The sequence below is a fragment of the Cherax quadricarinatus genome, chromosome 7, assembly GCF_038502225.1.
Source record: "Cherax quadricarinatus isolate ZL_2023a chromosome 7, ASM3850222v1, whole genome shotgun sequence".
Classification (NCBI taxonomy): Eukaryota; Metazoa; Arthropoda; class Malacostraca; order Decapoda; family Parastacidae; genus Cherax; species Cherax quadricarinatus.
Window position 1 is genome coordinate 58600834 of NC_091298.1, and position 15791 is coordinate 58616624.

Genomic DNA, 15791 nt, shown 5'->3' on the forward strand with positions numbered 1-15791 from the left:
GAAGAGAATTCTTTGATATTACATTTTGCTCCTTGCACACCAGTTTTATTCAGAAAATTATATTTCAGTCCAAGGGATAATTTATATATATATATATATATTTTTTTATTGGATTTAATATCTTCATGAACCCACATATATTTTGGCATGAAACTAATAAGACTCGTACAACCCATTTCCTTTTATTATATTTTAATGACTCGGTATTCAATGTACAGCTAATAATAACTATGATATGTGTTTATATATCATTAAAGTATGCATATTCTCACTCCCCATAATCTTTCATTATTTTTCATTCACATTTGATGTAAATAGCAGTTCAGTACTCTATACAGAAACAAGTCATCATCAGAATGCTATTTGTTAAATACAGTGTAGTTCTTTAAGGACTAGAATATGTATAGTATTGTATTTTATAGTAGATGTAATTTTTTCCCAAAATATTGTAATTGAGATTATATTTTTGTTTTTATCAAGTATCATATTTTTGGGTTTAATATGAAAGAAGTGTTTACTTTACTTGCTATTGTAACTGTTTATGATTAGTATATGAGGTTAAAATATATAGTAATAACATGAAGAATAGTTTGTAGATGAATGGTTCAGAGAACCGACATGTTGATAAATTAGACACATGTGCAACTCTTGGGTATCTTTATTGAGGAAACGTTTCGCCACACAGTGGCTTCATCAGTCCATACATAGGAGAAACTTGAAGAACAGGAGGAGAATGAGGTAATCAGTCCCTCAACCTTGAGTCGATGTGTTCAGTCCACCAATCTTGAGTAGAATACGGCAGATGAGCGGAGAAGCAGCTTATAAACCGTATGGCAGGAGAGGTGCAGCAGTCATAGGTGGTGTCACATTTGTTCAATGTGGAAGTAGGTTGTGCCCAAGAATTAGGCAAGCGAAGAATTCCTAAGTATTAAGGTCCCAAGAAGTTGCAGTGTCTGACAGGTTTGTAGATGAATGGTTCAGAGAACCAACATGCAACTTCTTGGGATCTTAATACTTAGGAATTCTTCGCTTGCCTAATTCTTGGGCACGACCTACATCCACATTGAACAAATGTGACACCACCTATGACTGCTGCACCTCTCCTGCCATACGGTTTATAAGCTGCTTCACCGCTCATCTGCCATATTCTACTCAAGATTGATGGACTGAACACATCGACTCAAGGTTGAGGGACTGATTACCTCATTCTCCTCCTGTTCTTCAAGTTTCTCCTATGTATGGACTGATGAAGCCACTGTGTGGCGAAACGTTTCCTCAATAAAGATACCCAAGAGTTGCACATGTGTCTAATTTATCAACATGAAGAATAGTGCTTGGGTGTCTCTTCAGAACATATTTGTTCCTCAGGGGTTACAATATAAATTATTTACCAAATTTTACTCCCACTTTCTTGCTTAGTAAAGTGGTCACCCTACCTTGGTAGGAAATGGCTGATGTTAAAACAAAAGGGGATTTGTATTTTTATCTGATAAATATATTTGTTAGTCTGGTAGCTGTATTATGCATCCCATACTCATCTTGTAGGTAGTACTCTATACATTACATAATGAATAATGGGTTCAGAGCTGATAAGATGGCAAGGGCATATATGCCTTTAAGGAAGGAATTGACTGTAACTGAATTGTCCATTGTCTTATGGTAATCCGAGTACAAAATTTAAAGAACCTTATTGAACTTAATAAGACTTGAGACAATATTTGCACCAGTTAATCCATCTGTCATCATTTTGTCATGCAGGAAGTGCCACATGTCTTTGGTGCATCCAACAAAATCAGCAGACTCTTGGATATTGCTACCGCCTCACTTCGGCTAGGATACAAATACATCTGGGAGTTTGCATCACCAGCTGGTGTAACCTAGCTAAATGTAAATTTTATCAGCAGATCTAGTTTTGAAAATTTGCATATTTGACCAGATATAAAAATGTCTTGTACTACCCAAGTCTCAGTATATATCTGGAATGATATTCACTGTCTAATAATAACCTGGACAAACTATATACAGTAAATCATTGAGTATCTGGCACTGCTTTCAGAAGGGGAGATAGATTTAAAAAAAAAATCGCATTTTCTTTTTAGTTTTGGTTATACTGGATTTCTTTAAATATCATTCTTATAGTATTCAAATTTATTTTCATATGGAACAGTTTAAATAAATAAAATAGATTTGGGTGTGAAAAAGCCAGTGATCACATTTTGAATGCAATCCTATTCCTAATTTTCAGTTTAGGGATCTTCCACTCAAGAAAAACAAGAGGCCCTCGAAAACAAATCCACATTTCATGATTGCTTTACACCAGAGAATTGTGAACATAATACACACTACTGTAGGTAGTAGGTTGGTAGACAGCAACCACCCAGGGAAGTACTACCGTCCTGCCAGATGACTGTGAAACAGAAACCTGTAACTGTTTTGCATGATGGTAGGATTGCTGGTTTCTTTTTCTGTCTCATAAACACGCTAGATAACAGGGATATCTTGCTACTCCTACTTACACTTTGGTCACACTTCACAGACACGCACATGCATATATATATATACATACATCTAGGTTTTTCTCCTTTTTCTACATAGCTCTTGTTCTTCTTTATTTCTTCTATTGTCCATGGGGAAGTGGAAAAGAATCTTTCCTCAGTAAGCCATGCGTGTCGTATGAGGCGACTAAAATGCCGGGAGCAATGGGCTAGTAACCCCTTCTCCTGTAGACATTTACTAAAAAAGAGAAGAAGAAAAACTTTATAAAACTGGGATGCTTAAATGTGCGTGGATGTAGTGCGGATGACAAGAAACAGATGATTGCTGATGTTATGAATGAAAAGAAGTTGGATGTCCTGGCCCTAAGCGAAACAAAGCTGAAGGGGGTAGGGGAGTTTCAGTGGGGGGAAATAAATGGGATTAAATCTGGAGTATCTGAGAGAGTTAGAGCAAAGGAAGGGGTAGCAGTAATGTTAAATGATCAGTTATGGAAGGAGAAAAGAGAATATGAATGTGTAAATTCAAGAATTATGTGGATTAAAGTAAAGGTTGGATGCGAAAAGTGGGTCATAATAAGCGTGTATGCACCTGGAGAAGAGAGGAATGTAGAGGAGAGAGAGAGATTTTGGGAGATGTTAAGTGAATGTATAGGAGCCTTTGAACCAAGTGAGAGAGTAATTGTGGTAGGGGACCTGAATGCTAAAGTAGGAGAAACTTTTAGAGAGGGTGTGGTAGGTAAGTTTGGGGTGCCAGGTGTAAATGATAATGGGAGCCCTTTGATTGAACTTTGTATAGAAAGGGGTTTAGTAATAGGTAATACATATTTTAAGAAAAAGAGGATAAATAAGTATACAAGATATGATGTTGGGCGAAATGACAGTAGTTTGTTGGATTATGTATTGGTAGATAAAAGACTGTTGAGTAGACTTCAGGATGTACATGTTTATAGAGGGGCCACAGATATATCAGATCACTTTCTAGTTGTAGCTACACTGAGAGTAAAAGGTAGATGGGATACAAGGAGAATAGAAGCATCAGGGAAGAGAGAGGTGAAGGTTTATAAACTAAAAGAGGAGGCAGTTAGGGTAAGATTTAAACAGCTATTGGAGGATAGATGGGCAAATGAGAGCATAGGCAATGGGGTCGAAGAGGTATGGGGTAGGTTTAAAAATGTAGTGTTAGTGTTCAGCAGAAGTTTGTGGTTACAGGAAAGTGGGTGCGGGAGGGAAGAGGAGCGATTGGTGGAATGATGATGTAAAGAGAGTAGTAAGGGAGAAAAAGTTAGCATATGAGAAATTTTTACAAAGTAGAAGTGATGCAAGGAGGGAAGAGTATATGGAGAAAAAGAGAGAGGTTAAGAGAGTGGTGAAGCAATGTAAAAAGAGTGCAAATGAGAGAGTGGGCGAGATGTTATCAACAAATTTTGTTGAAAATAAGAAAAAGTTTTGGAGTGAGATTAACAAGTTAAGGAAGCCTAGAGAACAAATGGATTTGTCAGTTAAAAATAGGAGAGGAGAGTTATTAAATGGAGAGTTAGAGGTATTGGGAAGATGGAGGGAATATTTTGAGGAATTGTTAAATGTTGATGAAGATAGGGAAGCTGTGATTTCATGTATAGGGCAAGGAGGAATAACATCTTGCAGGAGTGAGGAAGAGCCAGTTGTGAGTGTGGAGGAAGTTCGTGAGGCAGTAGGTAAAATGAAAGGGGGTAAGGCAGCCGCGATTGATGGGATAAAGATAGAAATGTTAAAAGCAGGTGGGGATATAGTTTTGGAGTGGTTGGTGCAATTATTTAATAAATGTATGGAAGAGGGTAAGGTACCTAGGGATTGGCAGAGAGCATGCATAGTTCCTTTGTATAAAGGCAAAGGGGATAAAAGAGAGTGCAAAAATTATAGGGGGATAAGTCTGTTGAGTATACCTGGTAAAGTGTATGGTAGAGTTATTATTGAAAGAATTAAGAGTAAGACGGAGAATAGGATAGCAGATGAACAAGGAGGCTTTAGGAAAGGTAGGGGGTGTGTGGACCAGGTGTTTACAGTGAAACATATAAGTTAACAGTATTTAGATAAGGCTAAAGAGGTCTTTGTGGCATTTATGGACTTGGAAAAGGCGTATGACAGGGTGGATAGGGGGGCAATGTGGCAGATGTTGCAGGTGTATGGTGTAGGAGGTAGGTTACTGAAAGCAGTGAAGAGTTTTTACGAGGATAGTGAGGCTCAAGTTAGAGTGTGTAGGAAAGAGGAAAATTATTTCCCAGTAAAAGTAGGCCTTAGACAAGGATGTGTGATGTCACCGTGGTTGTTTAATATATTTATAGATGGGGTTGTAAGAGAAGTGAATGCGAGGGTCTTGGCAAGAGGCGTGGAGTTAAAAGATAAAGAATCACACACAAAGTGGGAGTTGTCACAGTTGCTCTTTGCTGATGACACTGTGCTCTTGGGAGATTTTGAAGAGAAATTGCAGAGATTGGTGGATGAATTTGGTAGGGTGTGCAAAAGAAGAAAATTAAAGGTGAACACAGGAAAGAGTAAGGTTATGAGGATAACAAAAAGATTAGGTGATGAAAGATTGGATATCAGATTGGAGGGAGAGAGTATGGAGGAGGTGAATGTATTCAGATATTTGGGAGTGGACGTATCAGCGGATGGGTCTATGAAAGATGAAGTGAATCATAGAATTGATGAGGGGAAAAGGGTGAGTGGTGCACTTAGGAGTCTGTGGAGACAAAGAACTTTGTTCTTGGAGGCAAAGAGGGGAATGTATGAGAGTATAGTTTTACCAACGCTCTTATATGGGTGTGAAGCATGGGTGATGAATGTTGCAGCGAGGAGAAGGCTGGAGGCAGTGGAGATGTCATGTCTGAGGGCAATGTATGGTGTGAATATAATGCAGAGAATTCGTAGTTTGGAAGTTAGGAGGAGGTGCGGGATTACCAAAACTGTTGTCCAGAGGGCTGAGGAAGGGTTGTTGAGGTGGTTCGGACATGTAGAGAGAATGGAGCGAAACAGAATGACTTCAAGAGTGTATCAGTCTGTAGTGGAAGGAAGGCGGGGTAGGGGTCGGCCTAGGAAGGGTTGGAGGGAGGGGGTAAAGGAGGTTTTGTGTGTGAGGGGCTTGGACTTCCAGCAGGCATGCGTGAGCGTGTTTGATAGGAGTGAATGGAGACAAATGGTTTTTAATACTTGACGTGCTGTTGGAGTGTGAGCAAAGTAACATTTATGAAGGGGTTCAGGGAAACCGGCAGGCCGGACTTGAGTCCTGGAGATGGGAAGTACAGTGCCTGCACTCTGAAGGAGGGGTGTAAATGTTGCAGTTTAAAAACTGTAGTGTAAAGCACCCTTCTGGCAAGACAGTGATGGAGTGAATGATGGTGAAAGTTTTTCTTTTTCGGGCCACCCTGCCTTGGTGGGAATCGGCCAGTGTGATAAAAAAAAAAAATACACACTTGCCAAACAAACAGATCCCAAACAAATGAATATGTTTGACAAATGCTTAGAAACATTTCAGAAATCAGTGTCACTATGAACCAAGCCCAAGTGAGAAAATTGGCTATTTCTTTAGGTATTACTTAAATTTGTTTTGGCAAGAATGTTGATGCAACCTGTAGGGATGAGAAATTTATTTTGTGTGCTCTGGGATACTCAGTAATGCATTAAGAAGATAGGTTGTTTTAACTTCTAGTGGACCATGATAAATGGCTTGGACAGGAAGCAGTTTCCAGCAGTTAGCAGATTTTACATTACACTGGAAAGAAAACAACTGCTAGATAATGGATGCTGAATAATTGATCACTGGATGATAGATGGTTTACTGTATATACAAGTTCTTGTTCCATAGAGAAGGGAAGAGATTTTGTAATTTATCATTCACACTGATTCCCCCCCCCCCATCTCATGACAAGAGAAACCTGGCACTAGGCTGGGCTGCGAGGGTAGAAACGCTTCAAACCTGTGACATACATATCTTAGGTAGGACTGTTTGACAAATAAAATCCTATCATACTCATGTACATTATGGAAAGATAACTCATCCAGGAACATCTTTAAAACTATATAAATAGTATATGAGTATTTGTGAAAGAATTATCTTTTTGTTTTTTAATACGTACTTAAGTATAGTTTAACATGAAGAGAATTATCTAAAAGCTGCAACTGTACATACTGTTTTTTGCTGTTGTCTCAATAGCAATGATCAGCATTATTAATGTTTTGCTTTTGTCTTTCAGGTTTGCAAGTATTTTTTGGATGCTGTGGAAAACGGCAAATATGGTTGGTTTTGGGATTGTCCAAATGGAGGTGCATGCATTTATCGCCATGCCTTACCCCCAGGCTTTGTACTAAAGAAGGTAAGCTAGCTGTATTTAATTTTAATTGCTCAGATTCTGTCATCTAATCATTCAGAAGTGTATGTAGTTCTACGAAAAGCATTATATAAATTGGTAATCATGTTTTATGAAATATACAATGGTAGTAAGTTAGTAGACGGCATCCACGTAGAAAGAATTGCTATCTGAAGAGTTAAGGGAACAACAAGAAGCTCACTTGCAGACAAAAAAGGTGGACTTAAGAAGGGGAGGGGATACGGGGATGGAGGATTTGTGTTAAATATATAAATGGGTAGTACTTGCATATGGATATAAAGCTGGTTGTTGCAAATATGATAGGGTTGATAAGGAAGCAGTAGGGCAGGTGTTGCAAACATGTGGAATTGATGTAGAAGTTGTAAAAAGTTTCAAGGAAAGTGAAGCTCTTTTTAGGGTATGTACTATTATATGTATGTGTGGTACTAAATTCATGAGGTTAAGGTTTGTAAGATAGGAGTATATTTTACAGTAATATGGATGTTAGTTGGGTTATTTTGCTCGCCATGGTTTAAAAGGTTTATGGATGGGTTTGTTGAAGCGAATACTAGTGTTTAGTGTTGAGGGGAGGTGTGTTCTTAGAAGTTATATACTGACAGGTTTGAAGTGAGAGTTATCATAATTTTTTTTTTTTTTTTTTTTTTTTTTTTTTTTTTTTTTTTTTTTTTTTTTTTCTGACGACTTAGGGCTTTTGGGAGATTTGAAAGCTGGTGGAAGTTTGAAGTGTTTGAAGCACAATACAATTTAAGTAAGCAAAAAGTCTGTGCAATGAAAAATTAGAGGAAAGAACTGGAGAAAGTAAATGTATTTACACATTTGGCAGAGGATGGGTTGGCAGATGGGTCTGTGAAAGAAAGGGAGAATCATGCATTATTATAGGCAAGAGGGAAGGGGGAAGTACCTACAGTGATGAGGAATATATAAAAGGAAGGTATATCAGAGTATTATACAAGCACTTTAGTATGAGTGTGAAGCATGCAGGGACTTAGTTGCAGCAGGGATGAGGCTGGGAGCAGTGGAGGCATGTTGTTTAAGATCATATTTGGTGTGAATCTTATACAAAGAATAATAAGTGAAATAGAGGATGGAATAATTCTGTGAACAGGAGGTTACCGAGATTATTTATCATTCAGAAAAAAAGGACTACACAAGATAGGTGTAGAGATTTTGAGAGGTAGGAGTTGGAGCAGTCATATTATTTTGCATTTTTTATTTTGTCTCGTTCTCTTAATTCTTGTAGACTGTAAATTGTTCATATCTCCCATTTCTTGTTTTATATTTATCAATGCCTAATTAAAATTATCCAGACTTTTTAGTAGGAGGAGGTTGAACGCAGTGGAAATGTCATGTTTGGGGGCAATGTGTGGTGTAAATATTATGCAGAGAATTCAAAGTTTAGAGATTATGTGGAGATGCAGGGTTAATATAAGTATTATCCCAAGGGCTGAAGAGGGGTTAGTGAGGTGGCTGGGTCAAGGACTGGGCCACAAGGGTGTTGACCCCTGAACACCCTCCAGTTAGACTTCAGGTAGACATTTAGAGAGGATGGAGCAAAATAAGATGACTTCTAGGGTGTATAAATCTGGAGTGCAGTTAAGGAGGGGTAGGGGTCATCCGAGGAAAGATTGAAGGGAGGTGGTAAAGGAGATTTTGTATGTAAGGGGCTTGGACATCCAACAGGCAGGCATGAGCATGTTAGATAGGAGTGAGTGGAGTCAAGTGGTTTTTATGACTCATTGTGCTGTTGGAGTATGAACAACGTTTATGAAGGGATTCAGGGAACTAGGTTAGCCAGATTTGAGTCTTGTAGGTGGGAAGTATAGTGCTTGCACTCTGAAGGAGGAGTGGGGATATTGCAGTTTGGAGGGACATCCAAACTTCTGGCAAGACTGATGGAGTGATGGTGAAAGCATTTCTTCTTTTTCAGTTCACCCTACCTGGTGTGTTAAAAAAATTAGTAATTGATTAATTATAATTCCAGTATAATCTTGCAATCTTAGTAATAATGGAAGAATTTGGGAAACATACAAAGGCTTAATATTTTTATTTACAGGATCGCAAGAAGATGGATAAGCAAAAGGAAGAAATTAGTCTAGAAGACCTTGTGGAACGTGAGCGAGCTGCATTGGGGCACAATACGACAAGAGTTACACTAGAGACATTCTTAGCATGGAAAAAGAGGAAGCTAAAAGAGAAGGAAGATCTAGAGAGAAAAGATTCAGAAAAGAAGAAGAAGGACTTCCACTCTGGCAAAGACTTTGGGGTGAGTGTACTGTGTTAATTACACACGCACACTTCTTTAAATAAAATTTAATGAATCTGCAACTGAAGTCTGGTGTTGGTTGTTGCATTATAATGTAATATATCAACATAAAGTTCATATAGCAGCAAGATTTCAGTAGTGTGTGTTACACTTGTAATTCTTACTTTATATAGATCTAAACATCTCTCTCGACTTGCCCATCCCTGAGTACGAGCAGGCCCTGCTTTGTAGCGTTTCACAAATGTTTTCAATTATATCCATTCTTCATTTATTCAGACTTCCTTCAATAATATATTCATCCCTCACTATAAGTTGAAGAGGGGTTGTTAAAGTGGTTCGGACACGTAGAGAGGATGGAACAAAACGGAATGACTTCAAGAGTGTATAAATCTGTAGTGGAGGGAAGGTGGGGTAGAGGTCAGCCTAGGATAGGTTGGAGGGAGGGGGTAAAGGAGGTTTTGTGTGCAAGGGGCTTGGACTTCCAGCAAGCATGCGTGAGCGTGTTAGATAGGAGCAAATGGAGACAAATGATTTTTAGGACTTGATGTGCTGTTGGAGTGTAAGCAGGGTAATATTTATGAAGGAAGTCAGGGAAACCAGCAGGCCGGACTTGAGTTCTGGAGATGGGAAGTAGTGCCTGCACTCTGAAAGAGTGAAGGTGTTATTGTTGCAGTTTTATAATTTTAGTGTGAGCACACCTCTGACAAGACAATGATGGAGTGAATGATGGTGAAAGTTTTTCTTTTTCAGGCCACCCTACCTTGGTGGGAAATGGCCAGTGTATTAATAAAATAAAAGCAATGTGTGTACTGTATATGCATTTTTTAGGTCTAGCTCTATTACACACTTACTGTATGATAGTGTGAACATGTTATCAGGGTTTTATATGCATTTGAAAGTGAAAAAAGTCTTATTTCACTTTACAACAGTAACCCAGAACTTAGCCTGCTGTATCAGTGGGGCCCTCCTGTATTCTCTTAATTCAGGTTGTTTACACTTTTGGTTTCAGTCCAAGTGCAGTGTCTGCACTCTGGACAAGGGGTGTGTATGAATGCAATCAGGGGTTAGTCTGATAGTGATGTCAGAATGCTTCTGGAAAGATGGCAGTTGAATGAATGATAGTGAATGTGTTTTCATCTTTGGGTTACCCTGCTGTAGGATGAGACAGTTGTTGAGTTAAAAAAAAAATACAGTATGCAGTTACTTTGGCCATTACTTACATTCCTAAAAAATAAAGAACATCCATTCATTTTGTTAACCGGTGTTCCATTGTGTAAATCCCTCAAACCTCAATGGTTGTCATCAGCATTATCATCTTGACTTCTGCCACATCACTCTTAAAAGATACTTACTTGCCTCTATTTTAGTTTTAGAACATTATTTTAGCTTGTATGTAAGGGCAGACCCCTTCATCACAAACATTCACTAACTCATTAGAATGTTCTCTCCTGCTTTCCAATACCCCCACCTCCCCATTTAATATCTCCCCTCTTCATTTTTTTTTAATTGGTAAGTCCATTTGCTTTCCAGGCTTCTTCACTTTTTTGATCTCTCCATAACAGCTTCTTACATTCAGCAAAATTTGCCGATTATTATTATATTAACACACTGGCCGATTCCCAACTGCTGCTGCACACACTAGCAATACAACCTTATATGTGCTCCATACTTTAATGTCATTTCTTATACTTCCTCTAGCCTACCTTTTCCCTAACATTTGCTTTTATCTTTACAAAACTGTCTCTTTCCTTAATTAACTTACTTTCACTAACTGCTCCTAGACTACTAGTACTACATCTACCCCTTACTTTCACCACAGTAGTCCTGCTCCTGTAGCTAAAGATATGTAATTACACCAACAGCTTCATTTGTCACCAGTGAGCCTTACTCTTTTTAAACACATCAGCCATTATCCACCAGGACAAGATGACGTGGTGAAGAAAATCATTCATTATCACTCTTCCAAATTGTCCTTCCAGAAGTCTCAGACATCACAGTCCAACTGACTTTCAGGACCACAGCATGTACAGTATATAATGTATATCCTATGTTGTATGATGATACCTTTAGCAATGGTTAACTGGATATCAGTTGGGCTTGTAGCTGCAGATCTATAGTGAATATTAGCAGTGGTAGGCACAGCTAACCAAAAGGTTACTAACACTAACCTGCTAACTAAAAAATTAGCTCTGCTTACGCTAAACCGCTAAACAGACAAAAAAATTAGCAGAAGCTAACGCTAAATGCTAACTTTTTCACGCAAATTCAGATTCGGTTTAATTTTTTGGTCTTTTACTTTTAAGACTTTTAGAACAGACCTGGAGAGCTACGATTGAAAAAACTGAAAACCCGTACAGTACCAACACAGAAATTGTAAACAAAAAGGTTTTAATGAGACAAGATTTTCTTAATTTTTTAGGCTAATGGAAAGGACAGTGTTGCAAACAGTACTCATCTTTAATACTCGAGTATAAGTACCAGTGTTGTAAAGTAATGAAGTAAAACTACTTGAGTACTGTACGTAAGTAACTTCTTTCAGTATTTACTTTTTAAGAAGTTCTGAAATTGCTCACTACGTTTAGTCATACTTAAGTCATATTAGATGAATTGTGATAGATAAATAAGCCGTAGAGATGATATTAGCCTCATATTGAACCATAATAAACTTGCCTTCCTCTTACCTCCTACATGTCCTTCATACACCAACAAGTCAAGTCAATTCAATAAAGGTGTGATGTTAAATGTTCATTTATCCATTTTATTAGTGCTTTACATTTATTTGTCATTGTTTTATGTATGTATATTTATATTTAATCTTTAAAAAAAATATTTTTTGTTAATACTTTTGGCTGTCTGAAACAGATTAATTGGATTTCCATTATTTCTTATGGGGAAAATTAATTTGACTAACGGCTAATTCGACTAGAGGCTAGCTCTCTGGAACGGATTAAAGGCGTTAGTTGAGGATCCACTGCTTACAAAACAGAGATCGCAAATACTTGAAGATGTGGAAAGACTGTTGTTGGTGTGGATCAATGAGAAACAATTATCAGGAGATAGTGTTTCATAGTCAGTAACATATGAAAAGGCAAGGCAGTTGCATGCGGATCTCATTAAGAAAATGCCTCCAAATAGTGCTCATATTGATGAATTTAAGGCTAGCAAAAGCTGGTTTGAGAGATTTAAGAATCATAGTGGCATACACATTGTGATAAGGCATGATGAGGCTGCCAGTTCTGACAAAAAATGCAGCTGAAAAATATGTGCAGGACTTTAAGGGGTACATAGAGGCTGAAAAATTAAAACCCCAACAAGTGTTCAATTGTGACAAAACAGGGCTGCTTTGGAAGAAAATGCCAAACAGGACCTATATTACTCAGGAGGAAAAGGCACTCACAGGATGGAGGAAGTTAGTCTTCATCAAAGATTAAGGACTGTACAGTGTGGACAAAGGTGCAAGCATTTATGGATGAACATTGCCCTGACACAGCTGTTGCAAGCCTTATTGGTAACATGTACAATGACAGTGTTGTGTCCCATTTTAGGGAAATCTTAAGAGACGCCAGAAACAGAGCTCTCTAGACAGATTTTTGGTGCGACAGGGCTCCAGTGACTCTCAAGCTGGTCCTGGTGCCATTAAAAAACAAAGATGGGAGGTAATCCCAGAAAAGGACTTGGTACCTGAAGTCTTTATGGAAGGAGAATTCCCTTCCAAACAATTGTAAACTCCTCCATCCTCTGCCCTCCTCCCATCTCATCACTCATCAATAAATCCTCAATAAAGGTAAGTGTCATTTCAGTATTGTTTATTCTGTTTGTCTCATTGTTTTCTGTGTAGGAAAGTGTATATTTCATGTAAAAAATTTTTTTTAATACTTTTGGGTGTCTGGAATGGATTAATTGGATTTCCATTATTTCTTATGGGGAAAATTAATTCAGTTAACATCAAAATCGGTTAAAGGCAAGCTCTCTGGAATGGATTAATGCCGTTACCTGAGGGTCTACTGTACTTCTAAACTGTCATGACTTGCAATACCCACGAAAATTAAGAAAATATAAAAAAAAGCTATAGTAGTAGTTTAATAAGCATTTATAACTCATAAATAACTTTTAAGATACTCTTCCAGCTGTTTATGGCTGACCAGAATCCTCCTGCCCAGGATGCAGCTGGACATCGATGTCTTGCTGGAGTTCAGCATCTTGATCAGACTGACTACAAGCAGCGGTAGCATTTTGCAGACGAATAGGTCCACAGTCTTTATGTCCAACACAGACTGACTGATGCTAGTGCCACCGTTGCTTTCCGACTACCAACAATGGATTTTTTTTTTTTTTTTTTTTTTTTTTGACTCTTAAGTTAGTGGAACTTTATTTAGTGGAAGCTAACTGGTCCGCTAATGGTTTCCAAAGTTAGCGGAAATTCTAATCCGCTAAACAAAAAGTTAGTTTCGCTAATTAGCAGTTATTGGATTTGTGGAACTGTGCCCACCACTGAATACTAGTGTATTGTATCTCAGTTATTATGAGATGATTTACCTTTTTTTCAGTTGTCTGGCCGTGAAATGTTTACCTTTAATCCAAACTTGGCAGTTGGAGGAGATGATCTTGAAGAAGGTGATGAGTCATTTGATGTGCACAATTTGGGAAAAGATCCTGAGAATGGTGAACAAGAAATTGAGGTAAATAGTAATGCTTAATTTCTCAATTAGGTACACCCAGTACTGAAACTTGTGCATATAAAAAGTAAATAATGTATATCTAAATTATTCCTCTTACAGGGTTTAAGTCTTTCCAAGCAGGTTGAGTTAGCTTGCTGTTACTCTTTAATGTTTTACAGTTTAATTCTGTTATGCAGAAAGTTCACTATCTTGAAATGGAAGTGTTACTTTTCTCTTGTAACCAAATCTGAAATGAAATTATTATTGTATGTATTCTGTCTTCTGGTATATACAGATTAACTAAAGGACCTGTATCTAAGTAGTTTGAAGAGCAAATATTGTACTACTATGTCCATTCAGAGTTTAACCTAAGTTTCATTGTAGTATTATATCATACCTTACACTGTACATTACAGTATGTACACATACCCATGATTTCTGAGATCAAATATGTACCACAGTCATAATTTGCAGTAGCTGTGTTTGTTATTGACTGATATGAAATATAAAAAGAGTGAGAATGCAAGAAAAATGTTGTGTTGTGAAAAGATTTTGTGATAGCCAACACTACATATTGAAAACTCTTAAATCTCATATTCCACTAAAAAAAACACTATAAATCAGCAGTAACTATACAGTTGGAAGAGAAAAATGCAAATAAACAAAGGATAAATAAATGAAGTGTATAAAAAAAATATCAAACCACAATAGAACTTGCAGCAGAGGATTTGTAAAATAAATTTAGATTTACGAAAGCACTGGTTTGGTGATAGAATTGTAGACTAGTGAAACACTGCTAAGTAGCATTATTCAGAGAGTTGTTTAGACAGCTTTAAAAATAAGTTTGACAAGAACACGAGTAGAAGTAGTTAACTGAGTAGGACTAGTAGGCCTGTTGCAGTTTAACCCAGGTTTCACCAGTGAACATTATCATACACTAAGCTTATTTACATTTTTTAACACATAGTAACAGTCATACTATAACAATTGCTATACTGTAGTTTCTTTAATTTTATTATTTTTTTATTGGTAAAAAGTCTGATCATCTTATCACTGGCAGGATAGAGTACATGATCAAACATTAACACGAAGCATGACATTAATTAAAATTTAATTAGTCTTTTAATTGTTGCCCTTTGTTAATTGAAGCATTAAGCAGTATTAAATAGTTTTATAATGAAATATTTATGTACGTACTTGTAGCTGTGTAATTAAAAAAATACGTATATTACAGTTTCCATTTGGGTCAACACAGTTAAAATAAAATTTCTATTTCAGTACAGGGAAATCAATATCAATGACCTGCTATCTGAGTACCAGGAAGTCGAATCATCAAATGTATCCATAGCCAAACCTGATAGACTACAGCAACTGCAAGCTGAGATAATATTAGATGCAGGTAAGATATCCTTTAATTAACATATTGGAGTAAGAACAAAGTAACTTATGAAGGGATTCAAGGGAAACCATTAGCCAAACTTTAGTCTTGAAGGTGGAAGGGCAGTGCTAGCACTTTGAAGGAGTGGTGAGGATGTTGCAGTCAGAGAGTGATTTGTATTGTGATGTCAGCATACTTATAACAAGACAATAATTGAATGAATGATAGTGCAAGTATATTCTTTGGGTCACCCTGCCTTGGAAGAAGTCAGCTACTGAGGTAAAAAAAAAAAATTTTTTTTTTTTTAACAAGTCGGCCATCTCCCACCGAGGCAGGGTGACCCAAAAAGAAAGAAAATCCCAAAAAAGAAAATACTTCTATCATCATTCAACACTTTCACCTCACTCATACATAATCACTGTTTTTGCAGAGGTGCCCAGATCCAACAGTTTACAAGCATATATAAAGATGTATAACATACCCCTCCAAACTGCCAATATACTAAACCCCTCCTTTAAAATGCAGGTTAACCATTGAATTGATGAAGGAAAAAAGGTGAGTGGTGCATTCAGCTATATGTGGAGACAAAAAACGTTATCTATGGAGGCAAAGAAGGGAATGTATGAAAGTATA

The 15791-nt window shown here is 37.4% G+C and overlaps 1 protein-coding gene across 1 annotated transcript in view; it reads left to right on the forward strand.

Moving 5' to 3' along the window:
* LOC128686879 (zinc finger CCCH domain-containing protein 15 homolog) overlaps positions 1–15791 on the forward strand; it is a 30789-nt gene that overhangs the window by 11944 nt on the left and 3054 nt on the right. The window contains exons 5-8 of the mRNA XM_053774083.2: positions 6725–6844; positions 8913–9122; positions 13670–13801; positions 15059–15179. Coding sequence (XP_053630058.1) covers positions 6725–6844; positions 8913–9122; positions 13670–13801; positions 15059–15179 — 583 coding nt within the window. The remainder of the gene's footprint in view (positions 1–6724; positions 6845–8912; positions 9123–13669; positions 13802–15058; positions 15180–15791) is intronic.